Source organism: Dicentrarchus labrax, unplaced genomic scaffold, assembly GCF_905237075.1.
Source record: "Dicentrarchus labrax unplaced genomic scaffold, dlabrax2021, whole genome shotgun sequence".
NCBI classification, from domain to species: domain Eukaryota; kingdom Metazoa; phylum Chordata; class Actinopteri; family Moronidae; genus Dicentrarchus; species Dicentrarchus labrax.
In genome coordinates, this window is record NW_026136702.1 from 2,536,025 (window position 1) to 2,561,828 (window position 25,804).

The 25,804-nt window shown below is 42.6% G+C and overlaps 1 protein-coding gene across 2 annotated transcripts in view; it reads left to right on the forward strand.

Annotated features, from left to right (window-relative positions):
* Positions 1-25,804, forward strand: part of LOC127372569 (inositol polyphosphate-5-phosphatase A) — a 138,325-nt gene that overhangs the window by 82,743 nt on the left and 29,778 nt on the right. For both annotated transcript variants that reach the window (XM_051416465.1, XM_051416474.1), the window contains exons 7-9: positions 5,801-5,853; positions 6,948-7,067; positions 17,105-17,189. In XM_051416465.1, the coding sequence (XP_051272425.1) occupies positions 5,801-5,853; positions 6,948-7,067; positions 17,105-17,189 (258 nt within the window). The remainder of the gene's footprint in view (positions 1-5,800; positions 5,854-6,947; positions 7,068-17,104; positions 17,190-25,804) is intronic.

Here is a 25,804-nt window from a genome sequence, read left to right on the forward strand (position 1 = left end):
GCCATCCATCTGCAGCTTTGAGGAATCCTATTACACGGGGATCTTGGACCGGACGGAACGCCACACACAGTCCCCCAAACCAGTTGCTCGAGTCCCAGCTCTCAGTTTTGGGTCTACATGTGCGGAGTAATTGCAGCAACAAATGTAGAAGGATACCTGAACCGTTAAGTTAATGAGAAAGGCTCAGAGGTCAGGTGTCTTGTTTACATGCTCACAACCAACCAATGCTAAAAAAAAAATCATGTGTGTGTGAAATTCATCCAGTTTGTCAGACAGAATCCTCTGAGGGAGGCGAGAGAGTGACAGCAGACAGCTCAGGTGGCCGGTGGGAGACTGATGTGTGTGTGTTTCTCTGCCTGTGTCTTACCTTTACAGTCGCCCATTAATAAAGTGTCACTGAGTGAGCAGCTGATGACATCATGGTGGGAGGGCCTGCTGTGTGTGTGTTGGTTTGCGTGCATAAAAGAGACACAAGGGTCTTTGTGCAGTTTTTTAATCATCCATCAATCTGCTAATTATTAGGATTGTGAAGCATGTCCACCACAATTTCCCAGAACCCGAGGTGATAATGTGTTCAGATTTCTCTTTTTTTCCAAAACCCAAAGATATTCAGTTTACACCGATATATAAAACAGAACCAGAACAAAGCTGAAATATACTCACATTTAAAAAGCTGGTGAAATATTTTCCATTTTTATTTGATTTCATCAGTGGATTCATCCATTAATGGACTAATTCTACTTATTGTCCAACCAGTGTGGAACAAACAGAAGTTAAACCAAACAAGGCTTCTCTTCCCCCCCGAATAATGTTACTTAGCGCTTTGATGTGCTCATGATGGCTTTCCTATTTCAGCTCCTAAAAGTGGCTAAACTCAGTGTCATAAAATAAAATATTGGGTAAAATCACTTCCATTCACACTTCCTGCTCGTGGCCTCTCCTGCTCCTACGGTAGTTTGATTCTGATTTAAGTGACAACCCCTCCATATGCAAAACATCACTTCTTTCCGTAATCCCACCGTGAGTTATAGCCGTAAGTGAGGGAGAGAGAAGCGGGGACATTAATTGAAATGCTGAATAAGAAGGAAGTGGACAAAATTGTGGGCGCATTTCTTTTGAAAGGTCGCCGTGATGGATTTGGCGGCTTGTCGTTTCCCGTTGTTCCGTCAATCTCTCCGCCTCCCCAGTGGGCATTAATATATTTATTTGTTTGGCGCAGTAATACATGCCTCCAAAAACCATTGCATCATAAGGATTTGTCATTGCCTTATATAAATAAAGTATACGACCCAGACCTTAATGTGCCCTTGCTATTGATTGTTTTACACAGCCGTAGAAAGAAAAAAAAACACACAGAGAGAGAGAGAAGGGAAGGAAATTGCGGACAGGCTGTAGATCAACATCCATATGAGTTTGTATTTGTTGTTTGGCACCACGAGCGTGTCCATAAAAGCATTGACTTTTCATACCCTTTTAGTGCCCTCTGTAGTAAGCTCTGATACGGGGGCCGTGATTACTTTCAAGTTCTGCCCCCGATGAAAGTTAACTTCCCCTCATGTTTTTCTCCTTTTGATTTAAACGCTGCACGTGATTCATAGATGCAATGCGTGCGTTAAGGAGATGAAGTCATTTAAAACTGGCGCTGGCTTGTAAAATGCTCCCCGCGTTTATCACCAGACAAGACACCTGTGACACAGATGCTGTTCTCCGTGACAGGCGTGATCCACGAGACTGCAAGGAGCTCATAAACGAGGGGATAATGCTGAAATGAGGGCTCAATGAAGACTTTCTACACTCTTTTTGTGTACACAGAAGGATCAGAAAAATCCTGATTTTGCAACTCAAGCAAAATTCCCATTTCAGCTCCTTTTTAACTCAGCCGTTTTTCTTCCGTCTTCTTGAATTTACCATGTGAATCCTCAAAGCACTTGGCATTCCTACATCGTGTCTGCTGCTATATTTGAGTGGTGACAATGACAGACACTGCACTCTGTACATGTGGTGCATCTTTATCCGAGGCGCACACACTCACTGTCCAGTCATATAAACCCTGTGTGAGGCCCTCTCTTATTTGATGGGCCCCCCTGGATGATGGAATAAAGATAAATGTGACTGTCCACCAGGGCTCAAATCAATCAGCGTTTGTGTGTATTACTTATTACTCACAGTGCATTTCTGTCACAGGGCTTTTGTGTAACCCCCCTCCTCGTTCTATCCCCCCACCCTTCCTCCCTGTCCTGCACTCTTCTATCACCCCCCCCAAAACATCACCCCGCCATAATGTTATTTATGGGGGTCGGACTTTGAGCTGAAATATAAGAAAGGTCAAAGAATCAAACGGGATGGACCGGGAAACGGTGGCGGGAGGGTGTTTTGGACAAGTAGTGTGTGTGTGTCTGTGTGTCTGTGTGTGTGTGTGTGTGTGTGTGTGTGTGTGTGTGTGTGTGTGTGTGTCTGTGTGTGTGTGTCACGTCTGACATTTTATAGGAGCGTAATTTTCCATTGGTCACAATCGGGGAGTTTTAATGTAGTTGTTTCCAGTCTCCAGTGAATCCGATGGTTCTACTTCCCTCCTTCACCCCATCTTTTTTTTCTTATTTCCTCTGTCTGTCTCTTGCTCATCTTGTGTGTGTGTGTGTGTGTGTGTGTGTGTGTGTGTGTGTGTGTGTGTGTGTGTGTGTGTGTGTGTGTGTGTGTGTGTGTGTGTGTGTGTGTGTGTGTGTGTGTGTCGAGTGTGTGTGTGTGTGTGTGTGTGTGTGTTGTGGTCAGCCTGTGTATGTATTGCCCGACACTCCTGGATGTGACCCACTGTGTAGCTGCCGTTCATCACTGTCATGGGCGGAGACGCCATCGCTGACCTGTGGAAGGTCAGCCAATGTCACCCCGAGCCTTGCGACCTTTTACCGTTGCCCTTTGACTCCTACCCTCGACCCCCCCCTCCTCTCTGACTCTTTATAGCCACCAAACCTGATATATGATATGATTACATGTCACCTATCCATTTAATCCAAATATGTCTTCTATTCTAAATAAGCTGTGACAAAGGATATCAAAGAGTGTATTGGCTAAATTCATCTGTTTTTAAGATGTGTGTCTTTGTGTGTGTGTGCGTGTGTGCGTGTGTGAGTGTGTGAGTGGAGGGAGGGAAGAGGGAGGGAGGGAGGGAGGGGTGATGATGATGTTTCAGCAGGAGATTAAATGGGGCTGGACAGCATCTGTGTCATCATCTCTGCTCCAATATCAGCTGCAGCAACCAAATCATGATGTCACCATGTCAACCAATAGAAAGAGACACTTTTCTTCTTCTGCACTTTGATTGATTGCGTAAGATAATCATCTTAACTGGACTCCTATTACAAAATAAAAGCGCTTAAATTGGGTAAAATATATAGCAGAGTGGGTTTTTTTTTTTTAACTATGTGGTATGTAGATGCTTGTTCCGTTTGACTGGGATGGTGTGTGTGTGTGTGTTGTGTGTGTGTGTTGTGTGTGTGTGTGTGTGTGTGTGTGTGTGTGTGCTGCGAGCGTGTTTATAAGCAAGCGATGAAGCAGGGGGTCAATCAGTCATACGTGGAGGAAATGGGGCAATCTGGGGCCGGGTGTCAGGGAAGTGATGGATTTTAATGCTGCGATTGTAGTTAATGGCTCTTTAAATTAAATCGAGATTAAACGTCTCTGGCTGCAGTCAGAGCTTGTATGGGCACTGAGCAAGCCCCCCCCCCCCACAACCCCTCCAACCCCCCCAGACACTCACTCTTCATCTGTCCCTCCTCATCCTCCCCACTCTTAAGACTTTCTTTCCTCAACTTTACATCAGCAGACGCACACACTAATGGGTTTTCTAACATAGTTAATGTGTGATTGAATATACGCGCACTTTTGTCGTGAACTTCGTCCCTCAATCCTCGTCGCTTTTGTTTATGTTTTCAATATATTCTGATTCGGTTTGTTTAAAACATATTTTTTTAAGTGTGAGGTCAATCTGCCCCCTCACATCTAATTCCATTTGCTCCTTTCAAAGTCACAATATTGGGACAGCGAGTTATAATTGGGCCCATACATCCTGCCGAGGCTGTATGGATTAATTCAAGTATGCTAATGTAATTCAATTTGATACAGTTAATCTTGTACTAATGCAGATTGAAGGATGTGAGGCGCAATCAAATACCTCTTAGCCTTTTAATTTGCATCTGAGTTTTTTAAATAAAATTAGTCAATTTGTAATTATGTGACCTGGCCCATAATTAGTTTATTCATCACTGCAGTTAACTCCCCATTAGGAGTATCAGAAAGAGAGAGACAGAAAAAGAGAGGCTGAGGGAAAGAGACTTATTTATCTATTCAGAATGAGAACACTCGCAACATCAATTTGTCTCTCATTTAATAACCAGCTTCATGGTGAATCATGTGCTGTTTGAGAAAGATCTTTGGACCTGTGATTGGATAATTAACTCAAGGCTGGTGGGATCTGATCAAACAGCTGCATGCTAGATGTCTACGGTGTTCACGCACTCGGTTGTATGCTCTGTATATTTCTTGTAACTTTCACTCATACAGCCTGTATGAGTGAAAGTTACAGGGTTGTGGATTGAAGCCAACATTTCTCTGCTTTATCTATCAGACAAGCTATAAAGCAACTGATGACGAGTTTAAACTAACTTTTGAAGTGTCTGAAGAAAAAGAACATGCATTTCTGTCAGCTGGGTTTAAATAAAAAAGGCTTCCTATAATTAAGATTTAATGCATTTAATGTTTTTACTGAGTGTGTTTAGGGCTGCAACTAATGATTACTTTCATTGTCGATTAATATGGTGATTTATTTCCTCAGTTTAACAGTTTCTTTTCATTCTTTTGGTCTTTACCACGTCAATAAATAGTGATTTTTAACAAGTTTTCAAGTCCAACTTAATGTCATCAAATTGCTAGTTTTAGACCTGAAGATATTATATTAATTAACAAATAAGATAAAGCAAATCCTCACCAGTTAGATTTATTGACATGTTATTATTGACGTGATTATTGGCATTATTGACTGAAAAATGACATGAACACTGGACTGTGAAAATAGTTGCCAAGCAGTTATAAAGTTGAGTGACTAACCTACAGAGGTGAAAATGCTCAGATGTCAATGGCAGGATAAACTTACTGCAAATACTAAAATAACAAAAGTAAAAGTACCCTCTGTGACGAATGGCCCCTTCTTTAGCATTTTATCATTATTATAATATACATTATTTTATTGGCTTAATATTAGTGACATTAAGATGTAATATGTAGATGTAATATCAAGCTCTTTATCCTATTTTATTTACCATTCACTGGTTTAATCTATAACAATACATCATATTTTGTGTGTGAAAAAACTTTAAAAGTAATCTGTAAATATAGCTGTCAGATACTGTAAGTAAAAAGTGCAATGGTCCCTTTTTGAAGTATAAGAAATATAAAATTTAAAGTAACATCAAATGGACCTAATTAAGTAAAGTACCTGTGCCTCAAAAGTTTCCTTATGTGTAAATGTAGTTACTGCTAATCTGTCTCTGGTAGAATAATAATCTTTAATGTTATCTGAATCTATCCATCAATAATCATTTTATCTAAAAAATGAGCAAATTTCATTAAAATCGTTATAATTCAATACAAGAAAATTAGTTTAGATGGAAATTAATTGATTTCATGTTGTGATAATGTTGAAACATGTGAAATTGAAGTGAAACATTTGCTCTGTGATGACTGGTGAATCTTTACGAATGTCAAATTCTGCCACCGTTGTGCTAAATCGAGTCTCTCTGTTCTGCAGTGCAAGTGGTCCAGAAAGGGATTCATCAGAACTCGATGGGCCCTGCCTGACTGGTGAGTTTCATCAATAAGTCCCTACAATGACCCACGTCGTCTGTGCTCCGCCCTGAATCATTACACCTGTATCACTGTGATTAGAGATGAGGATCTAACCATGTCAGTCATGTCTGGCTTTACCCATAAAGCAGTGGGCCGTGCCGTGGTGCGGTTATCATAGACCGCATGGACACAGAGAGTGACTTACATAGCTGAACCCTCTGTGGACAGTGTGCCACGGAAGCGAGCACGGATTTGATTAGACGTAATCACGTTAGTCAAGCAGTTGCATATGACAGATGACAAAAAACATTACATGCAATTGAACCTGTACGGGATGAATACAAACTCTGGCTTCCAGTGCACCGAGCAGGGGGCTGGGAGGAGGGGGGGGGGAGGGCGGCTGAGGGGTGGAAGACGGGGGGGATTGTAATCTAATATCAGGATGACATGAGAACTAAAGAGCTGAAACGGTAAGCATTTAATAGGGGCATGACGTTTGACAAGAGCGGCAGAGAGAGAGAGGCCGGTGAAGAATAGGGAGATCGGATCAGAGATGGAATAGACGGAGATAGCCAAAGCCGTGCACGTATTCATTTGTTCAGGATGTCACTGCAGAATAAACCCCCTTGAGATAAGACCAATTCCTCTGGGTCGGCCTGCCTGACACCATGCTAACAAAGCAGCCCAGATTGATAGGATCAGCAGGGAGGTGTTCATCACTGTACATTGAGCTATCTTGCTTTTCCCTGACAGGACAAACTGAAAGAAAGCAGATTAGTGTTTTTATGTAGAGATATCTGCACTGGTATGTAGCGTTACCAGCAAGAAAAATCTGATTAAGTGTACCGAGTTCCTCATTGTTACTGTCTATCATTTAATCAGAAGCTCATCTGATGCGTCGATTCACAAATATCATTCATCACATTCACTTATAGGTCAACAACTGCAAAGTAATAGTCAAATACAATCTTTGGGAGCCAGAGTTTGATTCCAAACCTTCATTAAAAATACATCCAGTGAGCTTTTATCAATGCTCAGTTAGAAGATGAAGTCCTAATGCAGCACGTGTTCTGGCTGAAGGTCACTCAGACTCTGTTCTTTCATCGCAGTGCCTTTGATCTGGTCAACATCCACCTTTTCCACGATGCTTCCAACCTGGTGGCCTGGGAGAAAAGCCCCTCTGTCTACTCTGGGACCAGGCAGAAGGCGCTGGGCTACGTTTTAGACAGGTACCACCTCTGTTTCTCTCTCTTTCATCTGTTCTGTTTTCTTGATGAAATGTAATGCAAACATAGTGCAAACCCCCCATGTGTCTACTATGACTACATGTTGTCAGACTTTATCACAGTTTACAGTGTTTGTTGGACTGGATTCTTAATCAAGAAGCGTACTGTAGACTCAGATTAAACTGAGAAACAGGTGTTAAAGATGATTTACATAATCTTGTTGTTAATTGAGGAAGATAATAATAAGACAAAATATTAAAAATGTACAATGTTCCAGACTGGGAATTGGATATTAGTAGATACTATCTACAATTCCCAGTCCTGTCTGGCATGGCAAAACCTGTATTGATATTGTAATGGAGGCTTAGAGTGAGAGCGGGCAGGAGAGGTACAGCAGGGGAAGACTTTGGTGGTATTCAGTCCTAGACCAGTGGGATTACATCTTTCTGTTAAAGTAGGGGGTCTTACTCACTACACGGTCTGTGAACTCCCAACTCTCTTTTATCTGTTCTTTTTCTGTCCCTCTCTCTAACTCCTCCTTACTTTTCAGCATTTTCTGTTTTTTTATTTTTCATTTTTTGTGGCGTAATCCTGCATTCATCTTCGTTTTCGTCCCGCTGCAGGCAGGAAAAAGGATGCAAGCATTCGTCCATTGACTGTTTGTGCTGCCATGTGTCTGTGTGTCTGTCAGATATTAGGTCTTCTAATAGGGCTGCACGTTATGGTAAAAGAATAATATTATGATTATTTTGAGAGATACTGTGATTGCAATATGATTCACGATTAGTGGGGATGATCAATCTTTATTTTCACTGAGAAAAGAGATTAAAATCATGATGATGTTTACAATGTAAAGACATATCGCAATACAAATATGTGATGACTCAAATTGGTGAGATAAAAAATGAATCGTGATATCAAGAAAATATAAGAGATATTTTGTCTGAGAGAATGTTTTTCAGTCATAATTAGTCTTAAATGTCATTTTCACCATAATAATTATATTTAAATGAATTGTTCCAATCCAAAATACTGGGCAGATTGCTGTGATATCAAATATATTAATCCTGACTTTGTCTAGTGCCACCATCAGGTCTAAATATTCGCTGGCACAAACACTTCTTACAGACGTATCTAAAAATGGGTTTGATGTAATTTACAGTGGATAATATTGGTCCCTAAAGGATAAATCCTAATTTGATTGCCATGACATTTACTGAGCACATTCATGCTCCCCAGAGGAGGAACCCTTTCCATTTTGGACACTCCATGAGCTCAGCCCACAGGTCTATTTGTCAACTTTGTACTCTCCTATACTCGACGTATTGTAATCTAATAGGCCATTCCATTTGCACATTCCTGCTCCCAAGAGGATCAACCCGTAAAATAAATGTAGCGTTTTTAATTATGCTGACGAGGCTCTAGGAATCTTAATAGTAATGGTAAAGATTTCTTCAATCTGCACTGAGTAAAGCCAGCCTCTATACAAACAGGCCAGGCTATACATTCACAGGCCACGCTAATGTGATTTATGGAATATCCATTTGCAGCGGAGCAGAATGAGAGAGTGCACGGTGCAACCCCTGCTCCCTACCTGGCCATGCTTACACAGAATAAAAGCCCACTAGCAGCCTCGCAGCAGGTGACCTCCCATTCAGATGGCATCAGAATGCACGACGTGGCTCCCCGCCGCCTCCACTTTGAATAACTACATGCATATACGGGTGGCATACATTATCACCAGGTCTCTGATGTGCATGAATTATGAGGCACTTGTTAAAGTATTCTCTACGAGGTCATATTTTACCTGTGCTTCATTCTTGATTTGATGAAAGAATGGTCTGCCTTTAATGGACAGGGAAGTTGGAGCGTTTTAAGAATATGGCAGAATTTTTATGACGCTGTAACTTACCTGGATTTACTGGCATAATGAAGTTTCAAAAGGGCTTCTGTTGTTGCTTACATTTAAGTGTTTTCATTGTATTTCCTCTGCTTTCATCATGCTTTCTCAGTTGATTTATTTTTAAAGGTTCCCTTGTAAATATACCTAAATAGCCGGAGTCCCTGAGGTTTAGCTGGGTGGCTGAGGGGATTGAATAGAAGTTGTTTTGGCTGAGTGGCAGTTTCCACGCTCCCTCTTTCTAAATCCCCTTGTGTCGTGAATGGTAACCCTGTTGTTACTTCTGGGCCATATCATTTAAAGGTTCTTTTTTTTTTGACAGGGGTGGGGATGAGGGGTAAGTGGTGTGAGGCATGGTGGCGGTGGGGAGGTCGTTATGTCCCGACTACCCCTCGTATTGCTTGCTAGGGGTACAGGGGTGGGATAGTGGTGGCATCGCGCCTCAGTCGCTCACTTTGGGGGAAACCGCCGGGTGCAGATCCGGAGCACCGGAGTGAGAAAAAGCTGGCGGTGCAGAGGGAAGGGAGGAGGAGCACAAAGGGTGCTTGGGCTCTGTAAAGGGCAGTGAATAATGGGTTGGTCCTTTCACAGAGGCTGCTAACCTTTTGGCAGCCACCAGCAAACTCCATTCTCCTCCGCCGATCTGGGAGGACAATGTGCCCGGGCCGGGCTTTGAATGAAGCGCTACCACCAACAGTGTTCCCATTCAGCGGCTGGTTGGGAACCATCTTTTTGGCCATTGTCCTAACTCTGACTCCTACCCCCAGAAAGCAGAGCAGGAAAAGGGACGGGGAATATCTAAAGCCAAGCTCCCCCTCCTTCCCTCTTCTCTCTCCTCTCTCCCTCTCTGAGCTCTAATCTCTCATTGCGGGATGGGAGAGGAGAGGAGAGGAGAGGAGAGGAGAGGAGGGGGGGAAGGCTGCTGAACACACCACCAGCTGAGGCAACCGGCACAGGAGCCTGATCACACAGCACTGCTGGGGGACAGAGTTCTGCTGCCGGGCATCAAACTTCAGCCTCCACCTTATCTGGGGCCCAGGCCTCATAATGCAGCTTACGGCCCATTGAGAAGACATCTGATAAGCCTTTTCCTCTGTGGCCCTTTTAACTGCTAAACGGTGTTTATCTCCAAAGTGCTTCAAGGCCTCGGGGGAACAATGCTGAGAAGGAACAGCGTTTAGCCAGCCAGACCTCACTATTGAGTCACATCAAAAAAGCACTGCTCTGTAGCCTGCGTTGATGTGTGGGCCACTTCCATGAGAGCAAAGCAAAGGCTCTGCTTGAAATGCATCCCCTGCTTGTTTTCCCGTCCTTTGAAAATGCACACATGTGCTCAGGGCTGCATCAAGCATTATTTACCTTGTTGACTCAACTACGCCTTGATGTGGACAATCATTGTTTTCTGAGTATGTCAAGGTTTAATCGTCTTTTTGTGCACGCAATGTAAAAAAAATGTTTTTAAGAATAATTAAATTAGACAAATTAAATTAAAGGAACAGCTGCTATGGGACACGATGGTACAATGTTGTATGTAGAGAAAAGGTCTGCTTGTTTGCTTATTTCTGCATGACACAGCTGATGTAGTGAAAGCGATGCAGAAAGCCCTGGCCTCTCTAGAGGATGGAAAACATGTCTGCTAAATGAGCCCATGAAATGATAGCATGAGATAAAATCAACAGGTTTTTTTTTTTTTTTTTTTTTTTTTACTCTTCCTTAAAAAAAAAATCCCTTTTGTGTACGGGAGTTTGTTTCTTTTTTCCAACCCCCATTCAGAGTGGCTGGTCCGGTTCAGGGGAGAACAGTTTTACATTACAACTGTGAAATCCTGGCATAAAGGCGTCCTTTGTGGCGCGCCATTATTTTCACACAAATATAGTCCATTGTCACAGTGCTGAAGTTAATTTGATCAACATTGGGGACATTTAACTGTTTTGTTCGCTGAAAAGACTTGTTTCATGCTCATTTTCGGGGCATTGAAAAGCAATGATTGGCAGAAAAATAATGTTGCCGTTAACAATTCAAAGCAATTAGTTTCCCATGGGGAGGCAGTGGGCCGCACTGGCCACCACACAGCGATGCTTTGTCATTTTATGGACGGTCATCAGTCAACTGTCAGAGCGTCTCAAAGAGCCCTCCAATCTAAATGTTTCCCTTTAGGCTTTTCCCAGAACAACAGGCTGAAAGAGCAGAGAAAGGCCGGCTACTTTCCAGCCAATAGACATGTTGAGGTGCAAGAGGGAGGACTGGATAATCACAGGGAGATCCTCCATAAAGCCAGAATGAATTTATTACAGAGAGTAGGGTGTGTGTGTGTGTGTGTGTGTGTGTGTGTGTGTGTGTGTGTGTGTGTGTGTGTGTGTGTGTGTGTGTCCAAGTGTTATGCCCACTGCTCATATTTGTCAATGGAACATCCCCAACGTCCATGTCATACATGTCTAATGTGTCCACTTCAATATAACGAGCAGACACTTGTTTTGTTCTTCCTCAGTGTGCTTACGCATACAGCAGCTTTATATGAATTACATTATATAACAAGGTTACTGAGTGTGTGTGTGTGTGTGTGTGTGTGTGTGTGTGTGTGTGTGTGTGTGTGTGTGTGTGTGTGTGTGTGTGAGTGTGTGGGGTTCACTGTGTGTGACTCTGAACTGCCTTCTCACCCTGGGAGGCCTGCAGGAGCAGAGGTTAATCTTCCCCAGTGTCTCTCTGCTCCTAGTGAACCTGTTTATTTCTCTCACACACACACACACACACACACACACACACACACACACACACACACACACACACACTGTGCTCCAGCAGTCACTCTGAGAGAGGGTGGGGGACACACAGACATGGAGAAATCTCTTTCCAGCACCTGAAAAGACCTTTGAATGTTCCCATCCCCCCAATTTTCCCCCGTTTTATAAACATGGGAAGAGATTTGTCGGATACAGCTTTGCCATCATCCTTTCCTGATCTAAAAATATCATGTTATTCTTTTTTACTTTTTGAACATGCAAACAACCAGAAAAGTAAAACTACTCATGAGATATCAATATTTTGCTGATGATCTAATATCCCATACACATTACATATACTGTACATAAGAACCCAACCCAGCCTTTAGCTTATCCACAGTTTGTATACATTGTTTCCACAATGCCAGAAATGTTACTTTAAAGTTTTATATCTACAGTATGAAACTGAATTAAGTAACAGTACCTGTATTTTATTGCTGTATTTTATTAGCTAGTACAGGCGTGGCCAAATGTGTCTTCTTTAGGGGGCCCAAATTAAGATTTGCCCCCATTGCACCCATGTTCCAGTCAGTGCTATAGATGGCAGCCCCAGTATAGTTTGCAAAGAGACCCAGAAACCAACATATACTGAAGCACTACCTGACCCTGGGTTTTCTGTCCATCAGTTCATGGTAGTTTGATGGGATATAATTCATTTTTATATTTAATTTTGGTGCATTTCCCTATGTAATAGTAATAATAGTATATAAGAATTGCACGTTAACACAATATAGCAACTAGTTTTGACACAGGGCCACAACATAATGTAACAATGCAGTTGATGTTGTACCTTTAGTGGGGCAAAGACAAGGTTGCAAGTAATCAAATTACCAAAAAACAATCAACACATAGGGAACCTGGGGCTTTAGGGGGCCCGGGGGAGTTGCTCACTTAGCCCACCTTCTAATCCCGTCTTGAGTACAGGAGGTCTAATATTCAATTACAGAAATGACCCAATCCATTTTAGACAAAATTCCACATAGTAACAGTTCAGCTGACACTTCTCAGCGACAGTTACGGAACGTTTTCTTGTCCTCTCACAATATCTGATATGTTGGCTCCACCTTTGCTCAAAGGTGTCTTTGCCATCTTGTGTTACCAGTGTTGTTAACCTCTGTGTGACCGCAGCAGCATCCTTGCACCCCCCTCAGCACCCTATCTTCCCTGCATGGTGTTCTTGGTTGGGAGGGCGTTTCTGAGGAGCTAGGGTGCTAACAGGGGGGACGAGGGGAAGGCTGTCCTGCAGTGTCAAAGGTCCTGTCAGGGGCCACCCCTGGCCTATTCAGAAAGACGTCACCAAGCACATTCTTCACAATGTTAACATTCTCCCAAATTCTCAACATTTACTTACAATGGATGACTGCGCTCAGCCCAGCTATTGTGTGCAAAGTCAAATCTGAACGGCCAACTTATGGTAAGTCATCTTGTCAATATAATCATGACATGGCCCCCCGTTGCACCCTCATAATCCCATATAGACTGTCTATTACGGCTCAGTTTAGCTGTCAATCACAGCGTGTAATCTGGCAAGGAGTCGGTGAGGGATTGAGGCTGCTGTGAAGGATTTAGAAGCAGACAGGTGTTATATCTGTTATTTTGGTATACATGAGTTCTATCTGTGAGACTCAGATGCTGTCTTCGGTGCATTTTCAGGGTCTTGGCCACAGGTGTTTTTTTTTTTTTGCACGTTTGTCCACTTCTGTGACGGTACGTTTGTGTGTGTGAGAGAAAAGTAGAATCGAACGTAGAGAATGTGCTGTGGTTGCTTTGTGCTGGTGGTTTAAGGAGCCTGGGAGCAGAGTCGGGGGTCTTGTTATAAATTAGTGTCTGACCCCTGTCTTTGTGTGGCCCCTAGGAAGGCCTGACGAAGGCCCCAGCCCAAACCTCAGTGAGAACGGCCCTTGTGAAGAGCCTCTTTCAGGGGTGTCACTGCGCGATGAATTGGCCAGGAGAAGCATGTTTATAGACTGTGTAAAGGAGTGCGTCTTTGTGGGAGAATGTCACTGACACTGTTACAGTTTGCCTGAATGAACTGTGATGACGAGGCTAATGGGGCCCCCACCGAGGGTGAGGGTCAGCGAATGTGGGGGGCCCCCCAAGCTCGGGACCCCCCACCCTCAGGCCCCTTTCACGCCCAGTAGCTGTAGCTAATGTTGCAATTCTTCGTTCCCCTCCACAAAGGCCAAGGAAAAAAGTCAACTTTCACACCAGCGGGTCACCATGAGTGCTTTAGGAAATGATCGTGTAAACAGAGTGTTACCTTCTGACCTGTGGCTGATACCTTGGAGCAGCAGACAAAACAGCCAGGCTGCGGGTATTAGACACGGCTGTTAGCGGGATAAAGCTACAGGACACAGAGGAGGAAGACCTCCAGGCTCTGGAGAAACACATACATTCATCTTATCTTTTTTATATCCATGTTTTCTGTCATTGTCTGATCTGCACATGTACAGACTACTGACCAAAACAAAGTAAAACTCAGTTTCATTTACTTTTGCTTGTATTCTTCACTCACAACAGCAGATGTGGTAAATTCTCCATTAGCTCAAGGAATACACGAGTTCCCACGCCTATAACAACTGCACTGACGCCTGTGTACAGCCATTTTACTGCCCCCTATTCAAGCCAATAGGATAAACTGGCCACTAACCCTGTTTGAATAGAGCTGAGTCTCTTAGCACCAGGATGTAAGGTCATTCATGACATCAGTGCCAGTTTGAGTGTATAAATGAGCTACTGCACACACATACAGCAAAGTCTGTATAACTGTTAGCATGGAATTACTACAGTTTTAGTATGTAGCTCAGAATCCTGCCCATAGTGATATTCAGTGAGCGGTGCACACAGATGCTGTGTCCAGAGGCTGATGGAAGTTGAAGCAAAACTTTTGTTTATATGAATTTTATCTTGATAAAGGTTTTTGACAAAAAGGTAAATTATATTTCAACGTCCGTGCAGCTGTAGGGTCTGCGAGGGTATTTGTGACATACATATTTCATCAGCCGCTCATGTCTGCAAGCGTCCGTACACACACCTACAAGATGTACCTGTCTGGAGTCAATCAAGGCACATAAATATGTTTCTCTTGCATACACAACCCAAGCATCTCATTATTTCTGTTTGGCCCCACTTCAAATAATGATGCTACTGCCATCAAACTAAAGGCCTTTTTTGTGAGTAGAGCTGAAACAATAAGTCAGTAAATCAATTAGTTGATCTGCAGAAAAACAAAAATGATTCACTGGTTCCAGATTCTCAAATGTGATGATTTGCTGCTTTTCTTTTTGTACAACAGTAACATTTGGACTTAACTATCTTTGAACCACTGGTTGAACAAACAAGTGATCCAAAGATGTCAAATTGCAATCTGGGAAATTGCAATGTATTAAAATGTTCTGATATTCAAACCATTCATTGATGATTGATACTGGAGACAATACCTGCTATTAGCGTCTCAAATTGCTCCTACAATCCAAATCATTCAAATAACGGATAAAAATGGTTGCTCTCATTTGGAAGAGTTACTCCTGCTCAGCTGCAGGAGAGAATGAAGCACATGTCCACCATAAAGATAGAACAGCCTGGGAAATTAATTATTGCATCAATCATAACCAGGAAACATTTTGGTTATTGGATATTTTAGAGATTAAACTATATCCCATATTTCTATTGACCCCTCTGGAAAATCCTATGGGTAGAAAGATGATCTAGTTTAATATAATGGGATGTCAAAGTTACATACTCTCTATTTAATATAATAGCTGTGTTCCCCGCCTCCTTACTCCACTCACCTTCGCCTCCCTGCCATTCCCTGTCTCCGCCTCATAGAGAAGAAGTGGCCATGCTTTACGACAGCCGCCCAGAGCTGAGACCCACCACTAAGAAGAGGCTCCTTCTCTCTTTACGGCCCCATAAATATATTGTTATCTAGGCCTGGGAAGTCCACGGTGAGATTTATCCACACGGTTAGTGAAGATAGCGAGCCAAGCATCCTGAATCATTAATTACACAAGAGGCTGCGCTGCGTCCACCTTAATTTCCTATCTGGGCTCTGTAGAGAGCCACTTTTAAGTAGGTGATGAGGCATAGGAGTTAATTATATGTCGCTTAGGTGCGTTCTTTTTTTTTTTTATTAAAGTACTGGGATGCTGGCGCTGTGGCGAGGTTCTGGAGATTTGGAAGTAGTCCATGATAGAGAGGCTCTATACTCTATGAATCCTCTGACATTATATTCTCTGGTTTAAAAAGGCAATGCATGCAGTGCATTAAAAACATTTGCAAGACAAGAGACAATAAATAAAATGTGTCGGATTAAATAAGCACAACCAAGAGATTTTAGTTCCACTCTGAAGCAGTCTGTGGTAGCATGGGCGAATGGAGTCCTTCAAGATGTACAAGTCTGTCTCTGACTCTCAGTCTAAACCCATAAGCCCACGAACAAATCTACAGATTCAGTTGATCTTATCTTCCTCTGAGGCAGCGGCCACCATGTCACCGCTGAGTGCAGGACCAACACAAAGAATATCTTCAGCATTCATGTCTTCGGGGTTGGGGCTGGTTCACTCTCCCTTTGATCAATTCAGTAAAGTGAATTTTCTTTGCCATCAAAGAAGATTATCAAAGGAAATTATCAAGATTTATTAATTTAATTGTGGTGTCAGCTGAGAATTAACAGTCTGATCTGAAAGCATGTTTACTTGAACCCCTAGCATGCATTCAGAAACATGAAGAGCAGTCCCAGAAGATGAACATAAGTTGGTGCAGGGATGACATGTCCTCTGGGTTGTTTCAAGCTCTCATTCATTTGTTTTTGTGTGAATAGTGAAAACCACAAACATGTTGAAATATATGACTTAGATATGCATAAATCGTGGTGTCCAGCAGGTAAATATAGTAATATTATAATGACATAGTTGGGACATACCATTTTTCCAGATTTCTTTAAGATTACAAGCTGTTTAAACATCCTCCTCACCTATAAATCCTCCTGTTTTCTTGAAAATGTGCATTTAAGATTCCATGTTTGTATAATTTTCTCTATTTGTATCTACAAAAAAGTCCCTGCCCTGCTCTGTAAAGGTGAAAATGTTCTAATCAAGGGTCTCAGACCACCAGGTGGTGCTGTGGCCCTCATGAACTAAGTACCCTGAGGTCAGGGGAATCATCAAATGACAGCTTGAAAAGCCAAGTCAAAGACTAATGATAATGTTGGTCAAGACATTCGGGCTGTTTAGTGTTATTTAAAATGTATGTCTAGAACTTGAGATTATTATGAATCATTAGTTTCAGCTGCCAGATCTGCCAGCACCCATCACATATTTAAAACATCCCCACTGACAAATGCTTGTGATGTTTTCCAGGATCACGGACCAGCGGTTTGAGAGGTTGCCATATTTCGTCTTTGGGGACTTTAACTTCAGGTTGGACTCGAAGCAGGTTATTGAGGTGAGTGTTTTTGTATTACACCTGACAAATTAGTGATGGAAGACTAATTATGAAGATTATCTGGCCGAAATTTGTATGCCAATATACTATAAAGACATGTGGTTAAGTACTATCAAACTCATGGTAATATAAAATGTGTGTGCGCCTGCGTTTGTGTGTATTAGAGAGAGACTGCAATATAGTAAAAGTGGTTTTAGTAGCCCACTGTCTCTTTAGAGTTATGACTCATTAAACGCTTCACTGTTGCTGGCCCAGCTGTGTTTGCCAACTGAGCCTCCAAGTGCATTGTTATGTTATGGTGCCATTCACTGCTCTTTCTCTCTCCCTTCCTCTCCTGCTCCCTCCCTCCCCTCTTTCTTCCTCCTCCTCCCCTCCTTTTCTTGGTGCAAATGAGGCCAGTGAGAGCCAAGGTAGCGCAGTCATTCAGCATTCTCCATGAGGAGATGGGGGGGCTTAGTGGCATAACAAGTCATAAAGGCCCACCGCAGACAGTGGTGTCCTATGATAACAGAGTGGGAGAGCCACTTGTTGGCCGATCCTCTCCCTCCTCTAGCACAATGGCCCTCGAATCAGTGGGCCTGTTCAAGGTGTGGGTATTGTTCATTCCAAGCAGAACCCCATTCAGGGGAGAAGAAGGGAAGAGGAGGGAAGGCTTTCTGAATGGAGGTTTTTTTTTTTTTTTGCTCAAATGACTTAGGAAGGACTTCACTCTGTGTGGCACAGAAGAAGAAACCTTTTGTAGTTTAGTCATCCAGCCGCTAGGGGGGCAGTAAATCACCGTCCCCTCTAAAGTGGCCAGCTAAGTGGGATCAGCAATCTATCAGGGGCATTGATTGATTTGATTGCCTCAAAGTTTGTGCAGTACATTTGATTTTGGATCTGTAATTGGGTCACATTAACTGCCTGATCATGTGCACATGCGTTGCTTTGGAGATAATAAATCCAAGTACAGCATCCACAACAGCAGATGTGCAAACACTGGGGCTATTCAGAAGACAACTTGCAATTAAATGTCACCTGACACACATTTAGGTCGCCACAGTGATTGTATATCGATGATAGGCTGTTTTATATCCTATCAGCATTGCTGCGATAAAAGACGGCGTGTTCCACAAATTAAAATCTATAAACTGTGGTTTTATAAGAAAGTTGTGTATTCAGTGCCAGTACGGGCAGGCAACATCACCTCACCTGACTTTTGATTGGATGCTTTCCTTTCAGATGAATGCATCCAATCAAACAAAGTCAGGTGAGATGATTTGGAGCCTTTCTGTGTTCATCCTGTATAGCTAATCTAGATAACTCTCTCCTCATGTTTCCTCATGTCCTCATGTCATGTCCCTGCTGCTCTGTGGTAGTTAAGCACTCACCCTCTCCATGTCTCTACCACTCTGAAATGCTGTTTGAGTGCAGTAGGGGTCATGACCCCTTTTCCAGGGATGTGTTAGGCTTGCATCGGTGTGTGTCCCTCTCTGCCCCCTCTCCCCTCCACATAGCTCCTTTCTTATGCACCTTGGCCCCCATTCACATACACATTCACACCGTGAGCCGAATACACACACACACAAATACACTCACACAAACCAATTTGTTAGGCCAAATGAATCTGATTGATTCACCCCATTTAAAGGGGTGTGGCAGCAATGCAGGGGGGCCTTTTAGACTTCCCCTCAGGAAGTTAGAGCGGTGGGCTACGGCATAAACCGCTCACACACACACCTAGACATTATCCCTCCACTTTAATGAGGGGTCCTCAAACATACCAACCGTTTAATGGGGACAACAGAAAAGGGCTGATGATGTCATCTGTTCGAAATGCGTGGTTAGAGGGGCAGAACTGCTTCGTATAAACCCGTCCTGGGCAGTGGTCAACCTGTCTGATTTAACAGCGACCTGTGCGTTAGTGGCAGGGAGAGCTGTGATGTCACCAATAAACAAATGGGTGGCAACCTTAGCGCGGGATGTAACTCACAGCCGGGAGGCCGTTTTAAGCCCTTTAATGACAATTAATGTCAACAGGACAATTAGTGCACATCCACTGAAGTGCTTAACTGTAGATGGCCTGGTGGTGGATCGATCGTCCATACTTATCCGAAGATTGATTCAGACACGGGGAGGCCGGTTCTCATTCGCACTGTCTCTTTTTTTTTTTTTTTTTGCTTTCTCACTATTCTCTCTCTACTTTAAATCGATAGCAAAGGGCCCAAAAAGCTGTGCACATCAATAGATATTTTGCTGTGTTAAGTGGACGATATAATCGCAAAATTAAACTACTTGCCTTTTGATTTGTTGAACACCAGGGACAACCCTCGAGCACCCATGGGGATCACTAGGCCCCACTTTGGGAGTCACTGGATCAGAAAATACTCCAGTACATTTCTCTGCAGCTGCACGCTACACCACTTCTCTCTTATTCTCTGTCTCTGGTCCATTGTGGGTGACTAGACTGTGGACAACCACTAGCCACTCCCCTGTCACCCATCCTGCCTTGTGGGTGGGTGGATGGGACAGGGGGTATTTTAGGATGTATCCATGTGTGTACAGAAAAGGAGGTGGGTTTGGAAGGGGGTGGGTTTGTTATTGTCACAGGGCAAATTCCAGGTGGCAAATTCCTGGCATGCTTGTGCGGCAGGATCAGTAACCAAAGGCCTGTGGCCGCCCCCCTTCTACCCGGTCCGGGCAACCCCATTAATTGTGTCCGACAGAAGGAATTGGTTTCAATTGACCCCCATTCAGCGGGCCTTTGACTGGCAGACAAAGGACACAGCCACGTGGAGACTAATGCTAGGGCTGAGCAGCCTGGAGGTGGTCCAGTCCCCACCAACCTTCTCTCTCCTCTCCCATGGGTCTGATCATGCTCTGGCTTGATCATGCTTTGCATCGGTGCTGATAAAACAGGAAACCGCAAAGGAATGGTTTTGAAGATTTGGTCTGGAGAATCAAATACTTCACGGTCCACTTGTTGATGTGCTGCCTGCTATTTCTTTTAATCCTTCATCAAGCGCTCATGTCCAAGCCACATTCAAACCAGTAGTGATTAACTGACTAAAGATGCGGCGCATGTTCTCCCAAACTGGAGACCTGTCGCAATAACGGACCCTAGCAGCTGGCTTGATTCTCAAACAGTGACCTCTGTTAGGAAGCTGGCATCCATAATGTTACCTGTGTGCTAAGTGTGAATAGATAAAGTCTGCACATTACTACTAAACCAAGCCGATTCTTGTATAATTCTTAAAGTTAAAAAGCGTACTGACAGTGCAATTATGAAGATTCTGTAAATTGAATATGTACAATCTGGGGAAACTACAATTTCTTTGATCACCTTTTACAATGTTGGCACAACATCCACTGCTTTCTTATCTTTACACTCAAGAATGATCATGTATAAGTGTAGATATAATAGAGTCACTGTTAAAGGTGTCATCACCTAAAGTGTTCAGGACAAATGATACTCTAATGAAGATGGAAGCAGGCAGTGACCACCATGCAATGGGTGTGGGATGAAATTTTAAGCAAAAATTAAAGAAGTTGTTGTTATTGATCTCAATCACACTTCCAGTAAAACTGTATCCCGCAATTAACATAGAGATGTTTCAGTTTTTTTTATCTCTCCTTTTCACCCACTTCCATCGCTTACAGATATCTTATATAAATATCAATATCATTAAATAGAATTTCCATCCCTGATTTAATTTAATGTAGTAAACAGTAACACTGTCACTGCTGAGCTATGACTCTCCAGTATCTGGTTTGTAGCTGCTGCAATAGGATCAACATTTATTCATTTATTAACATTTTTATACACTTTCAGTTGCCACTGCCTTTTCAAAGGGATTTGTTTCCAGTTCATGTCTTATGATGAACTTTAACCTGTGTGATGGGGCAGAAAGATTTACAGCAGACAACATAGTAGCAGGTGTAAGTCATCAGAAGCAGTGGCAGCAAGCAGTACTTAGGTACTCAGGATCAGACCGGTGATTGGACAAATAGTCTCACACAAACACTTGTCACCGCCAATATGTATCATGTTTATAGTAACAATAAGGCTGCAATAATAAGCCTACAGTAATACCTAAATAACCTTATTATAGACACAGATGTTCAGCCTTTCAGACCAAGGCTGAGCAGTGCCAGCTCCCAGGTTGGGAGCTCAGTCATGATGCCAGGTCACATAACTCTTGTTGACCCATTCACAGCTACAGCAAACACAGTTTTTTTTTTGTTCCATGCTTCAGTTAGAAGGTGGTATAAGGTGTATAGCGCCGTCTGTGAGAGAGGTGTGTGTGTGTGTGCCCCTCGAGGTGGCCGGTGGCCGTGAATCAGCGGTGTCGATGACAGGCTCAGGGCTCCGTGCCTGGACTCCTAGTATATTTAAAATCCCTCCTAATTAAACTTAATAGAATGTAAATTTAATATCTGCAGAGATTGTGTGCTGCTGGCCGGCCTGCTCCAATTTAAGGATTGATAGAGGCCAGCAGGAAGGTTAATTGCTGACTTGATCTACTGTCCCTGTGACATGGTGTGGGGCTGTTTTAATTGGGCCTGATCTGCTGCTATGGACAGATTTCATTAGGCTAGCTGGCCTCTCACTGACTGAAGGGAGGTTTGGATGAGCGCCCCCTATCTGCGTCTGCAGGAAGTGCAGAGGGCCGGACCAGGCATCAATCTTCCTTCCTTTGTCCTGTGTCCTTTCTCTCGCTTGAGCAGCATGAAATTAAAGGTGGGGCCCTAGACTAGCACCACTCCTAATGAATGCTGTAAAATGCTCAGTAATGACAGGCCAGAATGATAGATCACTCATTTCTTTCACACCCTGGAGTTACTCAATGCACACAACCATGACAGCAGAGATAGAAATATAAGCAAGCAATGTTTTTGAGGAAATATTAAAGATAAGTTCTTGTTGATGTACATGCAAGATTTTATACATAAGGTTCTGGGAGGATTGCTTTGCTATTTTCGTACATTTATGATCTATTTAAACTTGCTAAATTTGCATTTTGGAGGAACTATCATTGATCCATTCTAAGTCTAACTGTCTTGGTGCACCATTATTTGCATCAGTTTTTATTAATAATCTAATACTGCAGGAAACTGTGCATGTAACCTACAGTCTTTGTGCTAGCCCTCTAGTTGAAACCAATCAGAGCTCATTACATAGTTGATGGCCATTGTTCTGGTTGCTGAACCTAGTCTGGGTAAATAATTTGCACCAGTAAAGGCTAAACAATTTTCCCTTTTTAGCCCGACTTTGATTAGCATGTGTGTATCTGGCCAGCTATAAATCAAAAGACGGCCAGTGTAATTAAGTGTACACTACATTAGTCAGGCTAATTAATTTTGGGGGCCATCCATCCATTAACCAGCGGGCCAGCACTGATTGGGCCTCTGTTCTGTGGAACCCCTGACACTAGGGACTGCGACCCTCCTTGGCTGCCTTCAGTTTCCCAGATGCACTCATGCATTTAACCCAGAGTCACAGATGTACACACACACATACTTGCACCAGCCCTCATGCACTTAATCAGATTTTGACAAAAAGGGAAGCTTATTACAATAAATTTGACAGTTTTATGTCATAATTCTTCAGCACAGTGTTGTAACAATTTTCTCTTCTCCTTCTTTACTTAATTTATTGTCAAATATGGAGTATTAGCAAGGCTCCATTTACTGAAAGGAGGCGTTGGAGTGTTGTTTTGACTATTTTATTACTTGGCCAAATTGTATTGACAAATCCTTTACATGTTTTTTTTGTAGCCTACTAAATCAATATACTTTTCTGTTTAAGACAACCCACCTGACACTGTCTTAATTGTCCTGATGCCATAAACCTCACCAGTTTACAACACCACATGCAAGTTACTAGCACCTTCTATTTGACCCACCCCTGTTTATGGCCTCACAGGTGAAGCCCGCAATGGAGATATTTCCTTACACTACAATAAAGGCATATTATCTGACTAGAAGAGTCCAATCTATCACAATGAGGGCCCATTATATCACAGATAACCCATCTGGATATAGAGGGAGACTATTCCCTCTAGACAACAGCGCCTCTCTCTCTCTCTTCTCTCTGTTTGCTTTCGATGCTAATGAATACAACGCTGAAGACACGGAGGAAAAAAAGAGTTCAGCTATGAGGGCGTAACTTGAGCGATGCAGCTTTGATGGGAGCGCTGTCCATATAATTAAAACGCTGGCAAATGAAGAACAAGCAGTGGCTTCTGTTGGTCCTGCTCATTAACAACAGGCCGTTTGAGCCCGGCGCCAGCCATGCTATTGCCATTGTGTGCTTGGAGAGGGGGGGTGCACTGTGACTGGCAGCTGGGAACACCATGCCAACGGTGGGATGGCGTGACAAACCAAGCCAAGGATGAGCGCAGAGCCTGGCACTAACAGGGCCTCAGAGGGGACGTTGCCTTGCAGGCCCCTGGGGTCGGTCCCGGTCAGGGATGTAACCTGGGTTACCCCTCAATCGTTCGCCGCTGATGTCCTCTTCAGCTGGAGGCAGTGTTTTTACTCCAAACTTGCTGCACTTCTTCAGTTTTATAGTTATAAAGTTTTGACATTGAGATTGGCTGACACAACCTGCAATATGTCTGAGGAATCCACGAAAGATTCGTCGGCTATCATATTAATGCACATTAGATGCATAAAGGGAGATTTCTAGCCATGTTTATGGCTCTAAATATTGTGGTGTATGTATCAGCCTCTTTCTTATCTTTTATTTTTGGGGGGATAGAGCGGTTCTTCTAAAAGCAAAGTCTGTAATTAAAATATTGCATAACACCAGTAAAAATTAAACTCAGTAGCTTAAAATGCTCCTGAATACATTCATTTCCTTGTGGTTCTCACTCACTCCATTTAGAAATGTTCACTCAAAGTCACTCATTCTTTCAGTTATTTATCTCCTCTTTCCATTCTGTCTTTTCCCCCCAAAACTGTCTCTTCTCTGTTTGGTTGTGTATTGTCTTTAACATCCTGTCCAGCTATTTCCTCTTCATCAAAAACCGTATCTTAGCATTCAGCAGCATATGTTCGTTTATTATCTGCTTTATTTTCTTGAGAAATTGTTGGGTCAACGCTCACGGTGACACCTGTAAATAGCTTTTTTTGTTTTGTCCAAGAGTCACTGCAAACAAGAAAAGCATCAAATATTCATATTTCAGAAGCTGGAAACCAGTAAATATATAAATATATATAAAAAAATTGCTTACACAATTAATTTATTATCAAAACTGTCGCAGATGGTTTCAGCTCTACATTAAATCATTTTTAAATTGTCTTGAAAAGAACAGGGAGAATACTACCTAAGAAAAGACACAAGATGTTTAGTCTCTTTCAGGGAATTCTCACAAAAACTCTTGTATTGAATTGGTTCTGTAAAGCAGATTATGTGCAGTATATTAGCCTTGGGGTATGTCGCAAACACACATACACTGAACTGCATGGCATGTTGTAAGATGATGCATCCTTAAATATCCCCGAGCCTTCTGTCTGTGTAAGGACACCAGACAAGAAGAAGAAAGAAAGTAAGAAAGCTGAGTATGCGAAATGTTTCATACACCACAATTTAATCGATTTAGTTTATTTAAAATGATCGAGATACGTCTCTGCATATATTACATTTATTAGTAACCATGATGCGGTTGTCAAGATTATGCAAACACTATAAATATTCTAAATCTAATTAGTTAATAATCCGATCAGACTGTAAATTCAAATGGACTCAATACTCAATCTATGTCTTTTTTATTGAATCCACCATTTTTCTAAACATTGTAATCTCTCTATAAATCATGAATAATCAACTTTGGCTTCCAGCTCAGTCTTTCTTTAGCTCTTGCTTTATTGATGGTTTGTCTTGTCTTCTGTTGTCTCCCTGCCTTTGAAATCACAAGGGGGAACAGCAACGGCTAACAGTGATGCTATTATTTAGTCCAGATGAAATGTGGCATAAACTGTGAAGGATAGGGATCTCTTTGTGCCTGGTACATAGTGTCCAACTTGTATGATGTCAGTCTATTTTTGACTAATACAGTCCTCAGTCTTTGTAGAACAGAGCACAATAATTGTTTTTTTTCCCCTCTGAAGGATGGAGGGGTTGTCAAGATAACACACGTTGTCTCTTGGGGTTGTGCTCAGACAGGCACACACACCGTCTCCATTGCTGTTTGCAGCATTTTAATTGTTATAGTCTGTTGTAATGCATATGCAAAGAAGCAGTCTCTATAAGGGTGGCTGTGTATGGCTGAATTCACTGCCTACTCAACATGACGGTCACAGTTCCTATTCAAATCAGGCAATAATGTAATGTGGACTCTGATTCCTTTGCAAAATGAAAAAGAGACAGAGGAGTGATGATACAGTGTTTTGCTGTTGTTGAAGAAGCCAGTCCAAGTGCTAGGATTATTTAAAGAACTTGGCCTACAGGTTTCACAGTGTGAATCTTTACTGTCAGCAGCAGAGTGATGTTCCTACAGAATGGCTCATTGTAACACAGCTGTAAACCCAGTGTTGGCACCATGGGCTTTTAAACAACTCTGCCCTGTGACATTAAAAGTCACTGGGCTCCATTCACATCCACACACAAATATCCCATCATATTTAAGAGG